This window comes from Calypte anna, chromosome 2, assembly GCF_003957555.1.
Source record: "Calypte anna isolate BGI_N300 chromosome 2, bCalAnn1_v1.p, whole genome shotgun sequence".
Taxonomy (NCBI): Eukaryota; Metazoa; Chordata; class Aves; order Apodiformes; family Trochilidae; genus Calypte; species Calypte anna.
In genome coordinates, this window is record NC_044245.1 from 69,642,994 (window position 1) to 69,660,301 (window position 17,308).

At 43.1% G+C, this 17,308-nt stretch overlaps 1 protein-coding gene across 1 annotated transcript in view; it reads right to left on the reverse strand.

The window, feature by feature from the left end:
• Positions 1 to 6,929: 6,929 nt before the first annotated feature.
• The window catches only part of PHLPP1 (PH domain and leucine rich repeat protein phosphatase 1), a 136,254-nt gene continuing 125,875 nt past the window's right edge, over positions 6,930 to 17,308 (reverse strand). The window contains 13 exon segments of the mRNA XM_030444994.1: positions 6,930 to 9,076; positions 9,079 to 9,110; positions 9,113 to 9,182; positions 9,184 to 9,231; positions 9,233 to 9,268; positions 9,270 to 9,317; positions 9,319 to 9,363; positions 9,365 to 9,475; positions 9,477 to 9,716; positions 9,718 to 9,987; positions 11,888 to 12,116; positions 13,776 to 13,970; positions 14,934 to 15,038. Coding sequence (XP_030300854.1) covers positions 8,684 to 9,076; positions 9,079 to 9,110; positions 9,113 to 9,182; positions 9,184 to 9,231; positions 9,233 to 9,268; positions 9,270 to 9,317; positions 9,319 to 9,363; positions 9,365 to 9,475; positions 9,477 to 9,716; positions 9,718 to 9,987; positions 11,888 to 12,116; positions 13,776 to 13,970; positions 14,934 to 15,038 — 1,822 coding nt within the window. The 3' untranslated portion in view covers positions 6,930 to 8,683.

Consider the following 17,308-nt stretch of genomic DNA (forward strand, 5'->3'; position numbering starts at 1 on the left):
AAGATATTTACAGTGACTACATTTAAAAAAAAAATTTTTTTTGAGAGAGAAAAAATCCACCGCCTGATTCTGCATTCCACATTGAGTAAACTGCCAAAGTATTTCCTGAATGTTTCTTTAGTCAAATAATAGTGCATAAAAGCAGTTCATTTTGGGGAAACCAGAACAGAGTAAATCAATATCAAAAATGCAAGCATCTTTTTTCCAGTGGGGTAAGGGAAGAGGCAGGGGGAATATTTACTCCTCCAAATAAGCTTAACATAACCCTACATTTACTAAATAATTCAGCTATCTGGAACTGCTGGAAGATATGCATGTTTTAAAGGGCATTGCCCTGCTGCCAACCAGCTTACGGAGGAGGGACCTTGTACCCATCCAGAAAGGTGTTATTCAAGTAAATATAATCAACAAGCTTTTTTTTTTTTTTCACATTTTAAGAAATGTTCCAGAATATATTAAAATTTATCATGATTCAAGCTTTTTTTACTAGTTCTTCTGAACAGTCTGAGTATATTCAATGTGGAGAAATGACTAAGGGGCACACACTGGTTGTGCAAGCAGAAACTGAATCCAAGCATTAGGAAAAAGCAGGATCGCAGTTTACATGAGAAACTGCTGTGAAGTGATGAGAATACACACAGGGATTAGAGTACCAAAGAACACTCTGTATGGAAATTGTTCTTTCATAATGCAGGTATTTTACTTCCAGTGCAGATTTATCTTCACTAAAGTTACTCTTCTGGTGGTTTTCCACCACAACTTACATTCAAAGTCAGTTCAGCTATAGCTACAAACCAGACCTTCAGTGGTTCTGATCTCTAATTAGATTTGCAGAACTTGTCTCCTTTTTCTTTCTCGAGACTCAGGTGACTTATTGAAGAGGACTATGACCGTGTTGTTTATGACACTGGTGACATTTGTTATTAACTTAGCTCCTTCCCAACATCCATCTCCACGGAAAGGCGGCGCTCAGTGTATTGCAGCAGCTTAATTCCAGCACAGCATAAAAAGTGTCACAGATGCTCCCCATCACCCATCATAAATAATCATGAGACTCCTTGCAAGGTCCACGGGCTGTCAGGCGTTTGATGTAAGTGGTTTTGGCGTGTGACAGTGCCAAACGGGCAAGTCACAGGATGCCCTTCATTAGTACAAATGGTCTATTGATTTCCAGCAATGCCATTTGCACACAGACCTGCACCTGCCACCAGGCTTCCCAAAACTCTCAGGCCATGGTGTAGAGCATGCATCTGTTTTACAGGTAATTAGGTTTTCAGAAGGATGCAGAAAAGCTTTTGAGGCAGATACACACAGGTAAGGACCGTATGTTTTAAACAGGCTTTAGGAAACTCAGGTATGGTTTGGATATATTATTTTCAACACTACAAAAGGGCCTGTAATGGAGGGGTTTAGGCATAAATATGAAAATTTTGAATTTCTGCAACACTGTGCTGACTTCCAAAATAAATATGGATAATTGAAGTGCAGGAGGAAAAAGAGCTTTAACTTGCCAGCTGTTTAGTGAAAACTGGAATTCATCAGCTGTGAAGACCCTATGTGCACTGCATACCCATTACTCATAGGCTTCCCACCATCCCCAGATTTATAGATTTAAGCACAGCTTTGTACAATCATCTGTGCACTCCCACCACTTCTTGCCCACACCACAGCAGCCCACACCTGCAAGAGTGAAGGACCTACCACAGCAGCTTCCAAAATCCCAGTATTTTCAGGCAGGATTCTCAGCACAGAACAATGGAAGCTATGGGACACTGAGAGAGGCGGTGACAGAAAATAAATGAGACTTTCTAAGTGGAGATTAGCTGGCTTTCCTAGCCACCATAGAGGAGCATAAACAGTTCAAAGATTGTTTTCCTTCAGTCTGATCACAAAAATAACTCACCAACCAGACAGCCCTCTGTCCCTGGGCAACTTAAATGAGATTCAGATTTTCATGCTGTTGTGGCTCGGCTCTGATGGCCAAAGATTAGGCAAGTCCAAATAAATAAAAGTGTGCTTTGATCAGTATCTCCCTGCCTGCTTGCTGAGATTACTAGACCACCTTCAGAGCTGGCAGCATTGCAGATGCTCCAGTGAGCAGCAGCAGGCCTGGCTTGCCTGGCTCCCCCAGCCCTGGCACCCTCCTTTAGACTCCCTGCCATCACTTCTGAGACTCAGGAGGTTCCATGGTGTCTATGAGAGTCCTTGGCCTGTTACAAAGCAGCCACCTGCTATGCCAGCCTTGCTGCCGTCTGTGCACCCGGTGGAAGCCTTCTCTTGGTGTTCCTCTGGGATTTTGCACAGGGAGGTTCATACACAAGGGTGTAAGATGCTCCTGTTTCACTGGCACCTCCAAGGAAGAGGCAGGAATTCTGGTCCTGCCCATCAGTAACACGAGGGGGAGCTCTTGCAGTGTTCAGTTAGAGCAGACAGCACCAGTTGGGCCTTTTTCTACCCCAAATACAAAGGCTCAGTTCTTGATCAGAAAAAAAACCACGAGGCCTGAAAGCCATTTCTTTTCGTCACAAGATCATTTCTCTTTCAAACAAGCACAAGCCACAGATCTCTAGGAGAAGGGAAGGTCATTTGCCATAGGTGCCCTCCCCACATGAACCCATTTTCAAAGAGGGGAAAATGAGTCTCTCATCCATCCTATTCCATGTTCTCATAGCAAGGGACTCCCAAGAATGCTGGGGAAAGACGTCACCGGTACCCAAGTTGCTCTGATTAGGCTTGTAGCCAAATTTTACTCAACAGAAATGAGAGAACAGGATAATCTCTTCCCCTATAAAATGACCCTGCCAGAGGGGAAGTGTCCATAGGGCTCACAAAGCTTGCTTTCAGGGAGCTCTGCTGCTTCAGGAGGACAGACAGCTTTGGCCACCAGGGCACACCCATCAACCAATTTTCATCTTTGGAAACACACAGCAGTTTTTTCCTCTCCCTTGTCACCCATTTTTAAATACATTTGAGCAAAGTACTTGACAATATATACTGCACAATACTTCAGTATATATTCTGTAATTCTACACATGTATTGTTTTCAAGGACCAAGATAAACACAAGTGCATCTACTGCAATATTTTTTAATTTTTTTTTTTTACACAGTGCTAGTTTCTCACTTCTTCAGAGGGACTACAATGAAAAAGCACGTTATTCACAAGTCCCCAACTTGTATACTTCATGTATACCAGCCTTCCTTCACAGTTCTGTGTCCTAATCTTCCTTAAAATATTCAATAGCATACTTTCAATTAGCAAAACAATTCCATCTGTTCTGTGAGTCAATGCTGACAACTTCACTGTTAAAATACATGTTATTTCTCTGGGTGCAGCTGTGCTTAATCTGACTGGAGAAGAGCCTGCTGTGCTGGGAGCATTGTGTCCAGCATTCGGGCTCTTGCATTACAAGGCTGCAGCCCCGCTGACACCAGGGGCTCTCAAAGGCCTCGGCAGCCCCATCCCTTGGCCCCTGCTGCCCCATCCCTTGGCCACTGCTGGCCCCTGGGGGAGCTGACCACTGGTAGAAAATCCCTTTTGTTGTTTGCATATGCTTTGCCTAGTGACAGGGAAGAACAAGCTGGGGTGAAAAGGTGGAACAGGTGTCAGGGGTGCTAACAAGCAACAGGACACCAGAATTGGGACCTCAGTGGGGGACAGGGCAGCCAGAGCCAGCAAAGCCTCATCCACTTGCAGGCATGGCACCACCTCCCAACCTTGGTACTGCTGACTCCATCCTTTCCCCTCAGCATGAGGTGCAGAAAGCCACATCCTCTGGTTGGAAACCAGGCTCTCTGATTCTCCTGCAGCAGAAAGCTCCTAGGGCTCATCTGCTCCTGGGCCAGCCCTGCCTGGCACAGGTCTCTGTCACATTGCACTCCTTACATGCCAGTTTCATTGCCACTGCAGTGCCATCACAGTCCTGACTGGCTCTTGCAGATGAAGCATCTCCCTTCAGATTACAATACTAAGGAAATACAGAAAAAGATGAGAGAGCATCTGCCTTGTTCAGATCCTGCCTAACTCATAACCCAGAGGACAAGCTTAGCTCACTATGGGAGATAACAAGTAGGGTGAGGTATCTAAATCAACCACAGATTAATCCAAACTTGGAAGCCTGAGAAATTATGATCTACAGGATGAACTGTTGAACTCATCAGGAATGGCAATATAAATAAATATTTTAAAAAGGCTGGGGGAAGAAGTAGGGATCACTCATTTAAACCAGGGACATAAAGCAGAGAAGGAACTTTTTACCCCACTGTTGTCCAAAATAAATGTCTCACAGATTGTGCCCAGGGGCTGCTGTTAATCCGTGAAATATTTAGGGGTTTCCAACCACCACCTTTTGATTGAAATGGCTGCAGAGAATTTCACTTGGTGAAAAATTTTACCTTTCAACTTTCCAAAGAACATAGCTGTCTTGTTATATAGGGTGTTACAACACTTACACCACCAGGATGCAGTGTACCCCTCACCAAAATACAAGCAGTGCAAGCGTGCACTTCGTTACCTACAAATTGTTAAGACACAAGTTAATTAACAGAACAATAGTGTAGTAAGTTGGCCCTGAAGCAAGTCAGTTGAATTAACAAAGCAGTACAGTAAAGCAGACTAACTGAAAAAACTATATGTAGACATTTAACCAACAATAAGATGTCCTGCTTCCAGCTGAGCTCAAAAGAGGATTTTACCAACTTCTGGCAATGCAGGTTACCTTGCAGCAAAAGCTCTGAGGGACTTGACCCTACAGCACTGCTCAGAACTGCTCAGCTTAACACTTGAGGGCCCTCTCCTCTTAGAAAAGCTCATTGCTTCACTGCCAGCAGGCAGTCCAGGGAAATTGAGCTGGCCATGCTAAAGTTATGTTCTGTTTACTCCTTTGAATCTGACTGCTGTGCCTAAATCCATTCTGAATCCCAGACTGGTAAGCTGTTCATGAGGTTATGCCAACCAGCCCACTCAAGTGAACTTTTTCAAGGCCACACCTACAAGGCTGATCCCAAAAGATACCATTCGAGGGCAGAGAGATGCACAAATTGCCTCCAAGGGTGTGTGACACTTCACTAACCCATGTGGATATGCTTCTCAAGTAGCAGAGTTATATTTAACAAAATTATTATTATGCAGTTTGCTAGAAAATTATGCATATGAGCTGTAAGCAGGATGGACAGTGAGCAAGCTCATATGACTACAGAGGGACTACTCAAAGGTAACATACGGGGTGCTGCACTAGAAGAGCACTCCCTAGTAGTGAGGGAGTCAACCAACATGGACATAGCTGGAGCAGTGTCATCATGGCACAGGTTATCAACAAGGAGATGGCAATGCCACATGCAGAATGCACAAACAAAATGCCAACAGGTTGTTCACAGACAACAAAAGTCACTATGTTAGAGAACTACAGCAGAAAGCAAGAAAAAAGCTTTTATGACACAAAAGAAAAAGGCTCACACATGCAGGCACATGAGCAACCAAGTTGCTTTGCAATAGCACCATAGATTCCTACTGAAGTTATCTTCCAGGAAAAAATGTTCATTTTTGTGCCACCAGCCATCTACCTCCTCCTGTTCATTAATTTCTGCTTGTCTGAGATATGGCTATCAGCAAGTTTCAAAGGACACAAAAGGTTTGAATGTAAAGGTAATATGGCTCTACATTTTCCCCACTGGAAAGTCTTTTCTTTTTAGCCCCCAAACTTTGCCACTGCTACAGCTGTCAAGTTCTGGAAACCAATCCACTTTTCTCTGTAAATCAGCTAATTCTCAGTAGGTCAAATGTAAAATATACTGTGCACTTAATCATAAAATCACGTGCGGTACTAATGATCCAAAATGAAACCAGTGACTTCAACTTCAGTCCCCAGGAGGTACAGACACACTAACCCTCTTTTATGAAAGAGGACAGAGATATTCAGAAAAGTCATAAGATGCAAAAACTATCTTGTTTTCCAGGTCTCAGTTTAAAGCCAGAGCAAAATATCATTCATCCTTGTTTAAAAATAAATGCTAAACTCTCCAAAGATGCTCTCAGCCATGCAGCCTCCTGATCTAGTTCAAGCTATGGAAGGCCCAATAGAAAGGATGAAATCTCCCCTGTAAATGCATCAAATCCTTTGTGTCATGACTTGTTCAGACAGGCTATGAACTCAGATGTCTTCTTCAGGCAGACCAGAAATCCAAAGGCACGATCCTCCACAGCTAAAATCCTGCCACTTTGATGCCACAAACAAAGCCTGTGACTCCTGAATGCCATCACCAACCTCACCAGCAGTACCATGCTAGAAGTGGCAGGCTTTGGTGGGCTGTCAGTGTTCATGATCTATGCTTCAAGGCAAGGGTAGAAGGGGAGAAACTGCACTGTTGCCTGTAAGCTGCTCATGCCACAAGGAATGGCAAGTTCTTGGAGTTTGTCCTTCAAATGAGGGGAAGGGAAAATCTTTATGAAGCATCCACTCCTATTTACACTGGACTTGTGTATGAATACTCAGTGCAGGGCCAAACTTCAGCTCCTGTGAAATGGCGCCCAGCTCCCACTCTGCTCTGACCTCTGTTCCTCTCTCCGGAGTACCACATGTCCAGCATACCAGAGGCACCTTATCATGAATAGAGACCATAGATGACAGGAGCAAGATTATTCCTCCTTTCTAGCTACATGGAAGACAATGGCATTTTTTTTTCCTTAAGGTACAGAGAATGTTCCAGCTAGAGCTCAGGAAACCCTAAACTCATAACGACTCGCCCAGGCCATGATAATGCCCTAGCTAGTTATCACTTTCAGTTTCAAGCAACATCTGGACAAGAGAAATAAAAATGGTAACACTGTCAGAAGACACATTTAAGGAAAATTAATCATTCAACAAAATTTGAAATATACAAAGTGTTTGCCAAAGAACACTTAAGAGTTACTAGCCAATAAACCATAAACTTATTTTTTGAAATACATTATTTAATGAGTTTTCTTTAAGAAAGAGATATTTTGAGGCTCAAATTACAATAAAGTACAATCTTCTAGATCTACAGTAGACAGTGCTATAAACATTTACCAAACCAAGTATTTTCATGTTTGCTCCTCTGCTATTATTGTTATTCTTTAAGGAAAAGAAACTCAAAATCTCATGTTAAGAGAAATCCTGTCCTGATTTCACACTGGAACAGAATAAGGACAACAGCCTGTTACCACAGTCCTCTCCAGAAATACAGATCAAATGTCAAGCAGGAGCGTGATCACACACTAATTCAAGCTTTTTTAAGATTGGTGAGTAAAATGAAGCAGCTGGTTGGAGGCAATACTGGGAAAGGGTGTTACTCCTTTCCCACAGGAATCACAAAAATGCCTGCTTGCTACCAGAGTCAAACTGCCACTGAACTGATGTTCATTCAACACATTTGAGCAAATTTGCGTTTACATAGGTAGCTTTGAGTTGAATTTTCCACTTTCTCTTTATATTTTCCCTCTTTTCTCCATATCCAATGTTTTCTTTCCCCCTTTTCACAGCGTGCATTATCCCTTCGTTATTTCTATCTTCATTTACTTGGTCCCAGAGGTATAGAGCCAGAGCACCACTCCTCTTCAGTCTTCTGGCATTGTTAAGACTGTGGCAAAGGGCAAATCAATAGTACTGAATTAGTTCTGACAATTAAAAAAAAAAACAAACAAAAAACAGGCCATCTCAGAGACATGTTTTTCGCTGCTTACAAAGGGCCATTTTTGCACAGCCTTTGAATTCTAGCAGTACGCATGGAGCTTCTGCAGTTAGTGAAAGTAAAAAAGTGATGGAGATTAAAGTTTTCAACACTCTCGTTTAAACCGAGCAAGCATGCTGACAAACCACCAGCAAGCTACTGTTGAAAAGCTGCTGCTCTCTATTCAGACATGAAAGCAGACATCAGGTGTAAATTCATATTTATTATAACAAAAAAATGACATTTTCAATTTGTGCATTCGGCTTTAATATAACTCTTGGTAATGTAATGTCCTACAGCAAATAGCTCTATACAATCATGCTGGTGTGTGGCGGCAGTAAGGAACACAAACAAAATGGTCTGTAAAATTAAGGAAAGAAAGAGACCAGAGGAAAATGGGTTTCTTTAAAGGTCTACACCACCTTGGTTCTACCTAACTTGCTACACAGCCACGTCAGTCTGTTATGCTCAATGACCATTGGCCCAAAGAGTCGCTTAGAAAAACATCAATTTCAAGTTGTGTCCTTAATGCCAAGGCTACAAAACATGTAAGCATCACTATTACAACACTGAGCTAGTTTTACAGAATTCCCAATCAACTGTTCTCTCAGAGAAAATTAGTGAATCTCAGTGACTTAATCACCTGAAAGAGTAAAGCAAACTCCTAGGAGTTAGTCTCCATATCATCAAAGGTCTATCATTTTCAAGACCAAAAAAAGCCTTTCTCTCAAAGAAATACAGTATTACAATATATTACTTAAATCATTTAGCACGTCTACTGCCCTGCTTTTCAAACAAAACAAACAAGCCATTTAAAAAAATATTACATCATCATCTGTTCTCAAGCAATATATTAAACCTTTTTATTATTTTTTATTATTTGTGTTGTTTGTTTTTACACTTGATGTTAAGGGAAGGTTAACATTTTAAACTTTACCGGCCAAGCGTCCCTAGAAGAAAGTCAATGAAATATTAAACCTAAGAAACTGAAAGCTGCAGTTATCTGTAGTAGCAGAAAGGAAAGAGGAAGTATATAAAGGAAAAGGGTAAGAAAAAAACCCTGCTGTATGCGAGCCCACTGGGTCCTGCACTCAAGTCTCCTTGTTTGTTAGTTTCATTTCTGAGCAGTAAAAAGAGTGGGTCATATGTGTATCGTAATAGTCTGCCAGAGTGGTCCATGGTACTGCCGCTGCTGCTGCTGCTGTGGGGCTGCTGCTGCTGCTGTTGCTGCTGCTGTTGTTGTTGTTGTTGTTCCTGGTGCTGCTTCATAATCTCCTTGACTTCTTCTTCAAGCTCTGGTGGGATGTGATAACTGGTCATCGGATCGGGCTGCGCTGGAGCAGCAAAGTACCCCCCCGTCTTCTTGAGCGGCGCATCTGCCCGCAACTTCAATTAAAGTTATGGCTCCTCTCTTGCGGTGCCACGAACCGTTGCCTCGCCGGCGCCCGAATGGTCGCCTGTGGCGGAGCATTTCGCCTTTCCTGGGAAGGCCCGGCTCCCTCTTCGTTGGCACTGATGACGATACCTTCGTCGCTGGCTTCCATGGGCCACTTGGAGGAGCTGCTTCTCCTTGGCTCGGCCGCAGGTGGATGTCCACCTCCACCTCCACGCGGCTGCCGTTGCTGAACACCCCCGTCGATCGGCTCCTCGTCGTCGCTGTCGAGGCCGTTGTCGGAGAAAGGCGCTGGAGAAGGTGGCACTGGAGAGCTGCCGCTGGAAGGAATTGGAAAGGCAGACGGGTGCAGCATGCAGCGCTGCTCCCGCCGGGTAGGCCGGGCTGTTCTCGTTCAATGGCCACCTGCGGAGGCTCGTCGGAAGCTGTGGATCACCACCTCGCTGCTCATTTCGGAGGTGGAATCTCGCTGCTGATCTCCGAAGCCATCCCGCTGCTCGAAGAGGGCATCCCAAGAGCATCGTCGGCCCTGTCCTTGATGACCACGTTGACAGACTGAGGGAAAATCCCCCGGGCTGGGGGGTGGCACCCGTTAAGTTCACAGCAGCAGAAGCTTCCCTCCGTCACGTTGAGCTGAACCCACGACCGCGCTGATGCTGTCGTTGCAGCATAGCCCTGGGCCAAAGTGCAATAGCTTCTGGGCTGCCAGCGCGTCAGGCACGTTTCTGACTGCCTCCACTGCTTTCATCCATCTGAGAGCCTGTCCACAGCCCCTTACTCCCAGAATGAAAACTCATCTTGTGGAGTTAAGGTGATGGACTTGAACATGAGGGCGCGCACAAACACTTGGGTGAAGGAAGGTGTACCCCAAATTCTGGTTGAATCTGTCACTTCCATTCACTTTGCCATCCTGAAATTAGAAAGGAGAGGAGACTGGAAACAAAGCAGACCAGGATACACAGCACCTGCATCTTCCCTGCATTTTTACCAATGGCTGTTTCTGCAGTACCCCCAGCACTGGCATTTACAATACGAGAAGATGGGAAGGCAAAGTGCCTTGCGAGGAGTTGACAGAGCTGGGATATAAACAATGTCTGATTCCCAATCCCTGTGCTACGCCTCCTACACCTGATTTGTCATCAGCATCACCTGTGACAGACCAACAAAGCAGAAGTCTGCAACAAAGAGCCCATCCTATTCTGCTCCTGCAGCTGTGAGAGCCAACTGGACTAATGTTTACCAGTGAGTCAGACTTATCCTCTCTACCCACGATATCTGGCTTTATACAGGGCAAAACACACACAGCTCTATTTTATATAGGGGTGGGTCATTTAATTGTGACTCTTGCAGCTGCAGAAATTGTAGGCCTTCATCTTGGATTTTCACTTCAGAACTTAAGTTTGTTGGTTTTGTTTGGGGGATTTTTTGTTTCTTTTGTTTTTTTAAGACGAGTCATGATGCAAATCAAACGCCAGCAGAGAGCAAGTCTGCATTTCTCAGTCAGCTGAGTTGTAGTGAAATGATTTTACACGCCCCAATTACTTACTACGTTTCCACTTAGATATGACATTTCCAAGCGGGCGGAGGAGTAATATCTGAAGGGAAACATCAGCAAAAACTGGACGTATTTGAGAAGTTAATTCCATGCAAGTACAAATCCCAGGATTCTGTCCTGGTTAGAATCCAAGCTGCCAGAATAAGCAGAGCAAGTGTCTGAAAACAACAAAGCCTGGCCTGTCTCTCAAAATGCTGGGAAATAGCTGCACCCTGCCTAAGCCACATGTTTGCAACAAGAACAAAAAGGTGAGGATTTACACTAATTTGGTAACGCTGAATGACTGCAGTGGTTAATTAATAAGGCAAGATAGGACCAGAAAAGTGAACAAAGACTAAAAAAAATCTTTCCCCTTTATAAATCACTCTGAAGGAAAACCTTGTCGGTCTTGTTATCTTCCCCTATTAGTAAGGCTGACAGCTGTGATAAGCCATCAACATGCATGAATTGTGAGTCATCTTAAAATTCAGTGCAGAAATTTCAGTGTCCTCTATGAAAACAAGTGTGCCCTTGGTGATGCACACTATGTTGAAGTGACTCCCTTCCAATTTGTCACGTTTGAGATCCCGGTTGTCACCTTTCCCTGGCAAGATCAATAGGCAACATGACTCATTCTACACACACACAGCAATGAGTCTTCTGTCCTTTCCTCCACTATCAAGAGGATTCAATATTTATCTATTTCTAATGTATGTGTCACATGAGGCAAAGCAAAACTGACAGTGGTGGCTTCAAGCTTGCAGAAAGGAACAGTTTGTCTCTCTCTCATGGTTCAGCTGAGCCCAGAATGGGTTTCCTTTTGGACAGGTGCTCTCTGCCTATCAAAGGGCAGCCCTGGGACCACAGGAGCTCAAAGAGCAAAGCCACCCTAGTAGGCACCAAAGAGTCAGAGAGAATAATGATATGGTCCAAATGCTCTGCCCTCTCATCCTTTTAACTAGAGAGGCTCTTCATGATGGCTCCCAATCAGCAATCCTCTCACTGGGAGGACGGTGCCTGCTTTCTTGTTTCAATGCAACAACATTCATGTTCTGAGGCTAACCAAAATCCCACATTGCAATAGGATGGAAAAGCAACTTGACTGCATGGGAATTTGATTGCATAATACAAATCACCTGGAAAGGAAAAGGGGAACCCTAACCCATACCATTAACACCAACCCTACCCCTTAGAGGTTACCAGTATGGACATGCAATTTCATGCACTTCTGTGCAAGGAAGCTACAACATGCAATAGTTCCTAACTGTTCTCTAACCTCTGTAATAATGGCCTTATGCTGCTTAATCCTCTTCAGCTCTTCTTCACAACTCATCACATAACACCTGGACAAAGGCAGAGGTTTCCCATTCCGGCAGAGAACAGTTTGGCACTTCCCTACGTTTGCTGAGGTTAGAGTGAAGCATCCACCAGGGTCCATGGGATCATGTTTTATATGGCAAAGGACAGCAGAGCCTCCAAGTTTTTGTCCAGCTGTTCCAAGTTTCCTGGAATTTAAACAAAACAATGATTGTTCTTTAATTGCAAAACAAGTGTTATGGGTACTACTGAGAAACAGACGCTGTTCAGCAACCACAGGCACTCGGGGCATTGAATCTATTGGATCACTGGGACAGAAACAAAGTCCCCGCTGAAGACACTAAAGCGGCAGTACAGAGAAATCACATGCTGCTCTGAGGCAGTGTGTTATTTACACATACACAGATACTCAAATCTGCTTAGTTTCAGGAAAAAAACAATCCTTGCAGTTTTATAATTTGCACAGTCGTCTCTCTGCATATTAAAGATGTTTGCTTTAAAGGTCAGGTTGAGAGAAACAGAAGGTTAGAAAAGTACTGAGGACTAAATGACTACAGGTAGAGCTTAAAAAGGGAGTTCCTATAATCAAGCTGGTCCTTTAGCTTCTGAAACTACAGATTTTTTTTTTAAATGAACTCCAAGAGTGTTGCATATCATTTGTAATAACCCTTAATGAATGGTTAAATGCAACTGGAATGAATATAATTTCTGGTTCTCCAAAGAAGTGGTTAGCTTTGACTTGAGACCAAAAATAAAAAAAAAAAAAACCAAACAAAACACACTCAACAGCTTTATGTCAGAAATGCCACATTTCTGTGAAACTGCATTAGTAGTAAACAAAACCACTTAATAAGTACTTTCGATACTCAAATTTGTTATTATTTTTTAATATTTGGAGTATATGGCAATCATCCTTTTCTCTACTACCAGTCTGTCTGAGGTACTGTTACAAGCAACCATGGAAAGGAAATGTTTTCTCTGATGTTTGTGAGCTTCAACACCACCCTACGGCTTCTGTATCTTTGCAGACACTAGAACTTGAGCATTTTCTTTTCCAAATGTGCAGAAACTGAAGGACAAGCAATGCTGCTTTTAACTTGATCCATTTCTTCAGTCACTAACCTGCTTATTTGAGTTCTCTCCTTTGTTTTCCTAAACTCTTTGTTGTTCAACTGCCTTCATACTCCTCTTTTGCTCACTGTCTCCCCAAGCCCAACTTCTTCAGCACACATGCAAGTTTTCAAGGCCCTACACAGAGTTACTGTCACACTCATAGCTATTGTATCACAACCTCTTTGGAAGGGTCCTGCTTAAATAATAATGCTAATGCCAAAAGGATGATAGGAGATGGACATTTCTAAGGAGCTAGACTACACATTTTAAATATTTGTGTAGCCTTAAATAACCTGATTTGGTACAGAGAAACAGAAAGGATCAGCTGGCCTTTGTAGTCCATAGTATTAAGGAAGTTCAAAAGATGATCAAGAGATTCCTACCACTGCTTTGGTTATGGCCAATTGTGAATTGTAAGAATTGCAGCAGATACCACAAAAGAGTAAACCTTCACCCATCACTTAGTCATGAGCATTTAGTAGCTTTGCAGGTGGGTATTTTTGTTTGTTTGAGTGGGGAGGTGTTGGGCTTTTTCTCCCCATATCTGAAACAACCAGCGAGCAATATTCACAAAACAAACAATAAAAGAAAACACCCTAGCCAGATACCAAGGCTTTCCCCCCTACCTCTCACATGGTTTTGAAGTAAAAAAAGAGCACGTGTCTGGCCTGGGAGCAAACCAACTGCCCAATGAACACATACAAAGCAAAAAAAAAAAGCCTCCCAAGACTCACCTCTGCATAACGATGAAAGTGTTGATCATGTATTCCTCCTCATTTTTTGTTTTCTGCAGCTCTTCTGCTAAGATGTCACTCATGGTGCACTGCAGCAGATAGGGCACTTCCACATTGCGGTCACCGTCAAACACACCATAAAGTGCCTCCCGGTTGTCGCAGAAGTTATTGGCTGAAAGTGCTGCCACACACAACCTAGGGAAAAAGTAAACCAGGAGAATATCAAGGTTTTTACCCATAGTTAATTTCTCATTTTGTGATTCTGAACAGAAAGATATAGCCTTGTCTGAGAGATAGTTTTAACCACCTCTGTTCACAAGCATTTCAGGACTGCTTTCTGAGCTGTAGAGAAGAGTCAGGCCCATCCAACAGTGCTGGAAATTCAAGCCAAGTTCTAAGCATATGAACTAATCTCTAATTTGTAGAAATAGAGGAAAAAAAGTATGCCCAATCATCAGTTGAAATCACATTTGCACCTCAGAAAGCCATCCTTGTGATTTAATATTCCAGTGACCAAGTTGCGCATTAAATCAGTTAAATTAGGTAAAGGCTTGCTGGCATTTGCTGCAGAAACCTTGGCAGCAGAAGATTTCTAAAAAGGTATTTAAGGAACAAAGAAAGATTCATCACATTGCCAGCAACACAGAGACTAGCAGACTCTTGGTACATTATTTGTCAAGTGCTGCCTTAGTCACAGCAGCTCTGCACACTATGAATATTCAGAGTTTTGGCCATTCTGCCTCTTCTTTTAGTATCTCTGATTTGCTTGGTAAACATCCTTTGGTTGAAGATAAAGAAGCTTTGCAAAGAGGAAAACGCTTTTAAATACTCAGATCTTTTGCAAGTCCCAGAGTCCTGCACAGACAAAATGCGTAGGTTACACTTGTATCTTAGCAACTTCCCTAACAAAGACCAAAGTTGAGACCCAGGCAGGGGCCCGGTATACAAATATAGAGTCACGGCACGGCCTCTGCCTTTGTGAGACTCAAAATGTACCCAAAACTCTCACTGGAAAAAAAAAACAACAAAAAAACCAAAAAAACAAACAAACAAAAAAAACCAAAAAAAACCCAAAACCAAAACAGCACTTCTTTGTATCAGCATAGAGGCTCTCCACTGCCAGGATGCTCATGTAAGGAAAACCATGCCGGGTCGTACTTGTTCTTAACGCCTGAGGCTTCGGTGTAACCGTGACTCCACACCGCCGGCGCTCCCGAGGCGTCACCAGCCGAGGGCTGGTCAATCTTGAAGCAACGGATATTGCTGCAAGGAGAAAGGGAAAAGATGCAATGGATGGAAGGGATGACGTGATCTAGCTTAAAATGCGAAGGTAAAACCTTCCCCCCCACTCCCTCCCAGGCCTTAGTAATACATTGAGTAAAAGAAAACAAGCAGGACACCCAAAGCAGTTACACTTTCCTGCATCTGGATACGAAGAATAAAAAATCAGTAAATAAAAGTGAGCCTCTGTGAGGGTGTCAGCTGTGCTGTCTTGCTTAGCCAGCTTTTCTTTCCCTTGCCCTCACACCCCTGAGCTATTTGTTTCAAACCTAGCCTAGCAGGCATGAAAGGCAAATTGGTCACTAGCTTGATGAAAACAAGTACAAGTAGAGTGATTTTTAACTTACACATCTCCCCCATACATTTGAACAACAAGTCTCTGGGCAATTTCTGTTGTACTCAAATGAAACCTGCTGTATGACCTACATCATCCCCCCTCTAGGGAAAAAAAAGGGGAGGGAGGGAAGGAAAAAAATTCTTCAGAAACAGCAACATGCAGCAACAGCCTTTCATGAAAATACACACAAAACAGAAATCCACTCCATCCTGCTCCTGCACCAACCTGCAAGAGCCAGCCTGCAGTCCCAACAGTGGGCACAGCCCTTTTGCCCTCCTTAATTGTACAGTCCAATTTTCACTTAGGCCCTTGATCCTCTGCCCTCCAATTTACTGCCAACATAGCCTTTAGCCTGAATTTCAAACATCTTATGCAGCATAGTAAAGATTTAAAGAGGGGCCAGCCTTCTCTGTTTATACCCTTCTCTTCACAGCCCTGCTTTGCTGGGGAGAGATGACCTTCCCCCTGCTCCCTAGTGCTCTCTTCCAAAGGCAGGGAAAGCAAGCTCCCCACATGCTGCGGATACTTCAAAGGCACCCGGATCTTTCATGAACCAAATGCACCATTAAAGGACACAAGCAGAAAGGTCTAACTGTTCACTTTGAGCATTCATTTTTCTCTATCCAAATCCCCACCTGACCTAAACACACAGAAAAGTCTTTCTAGCAGTGCACAGCGTTCCTCAAATAACCTGAAGTTCTGTCACATCCAGCTCAATTTCTTTTTACACTCATGGTCGGGACGTACATCAGGGAGAGCAGATTAAAAGCAAACAAATTACATAAATGGTGTTAGACCACTGGTGTTTTCATCCCGTGATTTCACAGCCCTCTGTGTAACAAACAGGAGGCAAACATTTTGCCACGAGCATTAGAAAATATTATCTGAACCTGGATAATTTCTAAAGTAGCAGAAATTTTAATTCTGTCTGCACCTGCAAAACAGTACACAAGAGCAAACACATTTTCTTTGCAGACTTCAATACAATGCACTCATCCTCCAGGGAAGAGGAACTTGGATCAGAACCGTTTTACTGTTTGTTTCTGTTTTAACTGGGCTGACTGATCCCTGGTTCCTGGGCAGGTCAGGGACCCGGAGTTGTCTCAAGGCTTTCCAGTAGTAGAGAAAAAAAAGCCACGTCAATGTGTTGCTTTCAGTTTCCTCAGCAGCACCACTACAAATAGACCATGTGCCCAGAAAGGAATGATATCCAGCAGGACATTCCATGCAGGGAATACAAGGTAAGGCTTCTGGACAGCACAGTTTATTTAAAATTACTGTTACAATTGAACTAGATGCTCTTTCCTAAAAAACAGAGTGGCAGCATCTTTTGTTTGTTTGTTTTTCATTTTAATTGCTACCAAAAAATTCTTAGATCAAATAAATCACTTGCCAACACCCTCCTAAGCATGCAAGCCTCCTCTAAGATCTCCATACAAATTTAAAAAGCAAGCATGTCTTCTCACCCAGCACTAACCTACTACCTGCTAGAATCCTGCCAGGGCACAGATGGAGAGCTGCCTTTCACATGCAGAAGGAAAATATAAAAAGTACCAAGTGCACAAATATTTTTGTGCCTGCCACAAAAAACCCCCCACAAAACAAGTGAAAAGAGCACCTCCTCCTCCCTCTTCCCAGCCAATTATAGCAGTAGAAGTCAGTGTAGTGTATCATTACAGACACTAAGAAGCCTCTCAGGAGGCCTGAAACATCTGACTGTGGCTAATGAGTATTAGGGAAAAGAACAGACCTGAGGTCTTAAGAATAATTTATTTGGGAAAAAAAAAAAAAAAAAAAAAAGGCAAACCCAAACAAAACCCAACAAAATACAGTACCAAAAACCAACCAAATAAAAACAACAAGTAGGCAAACAAAACACACACACACAATTCTGTAAATTAAACATACATTGCAT